The following is a 1,166-nucleotide window of genomic DNA, read 5'->3' as shown; positions in this document are numbered from 1 at the left end:
CACACCAGGCCTCTTGGATTCCTTTAAAAATTGAGGATTCAAATGAAATACAAATGATGTTCGACTCCCCATCCCTCTCACTGGTCTCTCGAGGCACTGAAAATAAAAATGGTGTGACCCAGACTTAGGGACTCCTTAACGCACGGAAGTGAGCAGGTTCCTAGGGCCCTCGGGTATTTCTTCCCACATCTTAGGTAGAGTGGGGGTTGCTTCTCTTCTCAGAAATTCTAAGCTACTGCGCTAGTCCTATGCTTCCCTTTGGCTAGAGAGACCCAACTCTTAGGATATGAATCTAGCCTCACCTGCCTGCAAAATGGCAGGCCTGGGGCAGCAGGCCCTGAGGTCTGTGCTGCAGGCAGGCTCCCTTCGGGACGTCCCCAGGCACTTCCAGGTCAGTTGGCCCCCGAAAGGCATTCACTCCAGGCCTGTGGTTCAAACGCAGAACTCTACATATTTCTCCACCTGCTCCAAAGAAAGCCTCTGCTGTACTCTCTTCAGTCCTGAGCTGCCCCTGTGAGTCTCCCTATCTGCTCGGACCCTGTCTCTGCTTCTGGAACCCACCAAGAATATATAAAAAGGCTCTGAGAACTGACTCGGTCCAACCTCTGCAGAGGCTGGTTCAAGGTCCCAGAGCTAACTCGCGATAGTGCCCAGCCACCATTCCCAGATCAGAGCTGTTTATACACAACGCTCCCAAAGACTCCTCTCCCGGAGAGAAACAAGAAATCCCTAAGGGAGGTGCTGTTGCTGGAGGCAACGTTTCCCAACTCTCAGCCAAGAGTTAGGTAAAGTCCTAGCCCTTACCTGGCCCCCAGGCTGCTGTCAGAAGACTAGGCCTACAAGTTTGTTTTTTTTTGGGGGGTGGGGGGTGGAGGGAAGGTCTCTACCCGGTCCAACTGCCGCACCCCTCTAGGGGCAAGAGCCTCTAGACTGCAAATCAGGACCAAGGGTTCTGCTCTGAGCGAAGGACTCACCAAGTCGGGCAGACAAAAGGGTCTTCCCCTCTCCTCGAGCCGCCTCGGAAATGCGGACTGGGGTGAATCAGGGGGCTCCCGGGCTCCGAGGGGTTAACTCGCGCGGGGCCGCACGTGACGTGGATGGTTCCAGCATTAAGTCAGAGGCGCGGCCCCCTCCCCTGTCCCCCGCCCCCCGCGTCCACGCCGCTC

The 1,166-nt window shown here is 55.7% G+C and overlaps 1 protein-coding gene across 1 annotated transcript in view; it reads left to right on the top strand.

The window, feature by feature from the left end:
• The first annotated feature begins 313 nt into the window (after positions 1–313).
• The window catches only part of ALX3 (ALX homeobox 3), an 11,464-nt gene continuing 10,611 nt past the window's right edge, over positions 314–1,166 (top strand). Inside the window, exon 1 of the mRNA XM_015595392.1 lies at positions 314–391. Within this exon, the coding sequence (XP_015450878.1) occupies positions 314–391 (78 nt within the window). The remainder of the gene's footprint in view (positions 392–1,166) is intronic.

The sequence above is a fragment of the Pteropus alecto genome, unplaced genomic scaffold (genome assembly GCF_000325575.1).
Source record: "Pteropus alecto unplaced genomic scaffold, ASM32557v1 scaffold106, whole genome shotgun sequence".
Lineage (NCBI taxonomy): Eukaryota > Metazoa > Chordata > Mammalia > Chiroptera > Pteropodidae > Pteropus > Pteropus alecto.
Note: the sequence above shows the minus strand (reverse complement) of the source record. Positions and strands in the feature narration are given on the sequence as shown.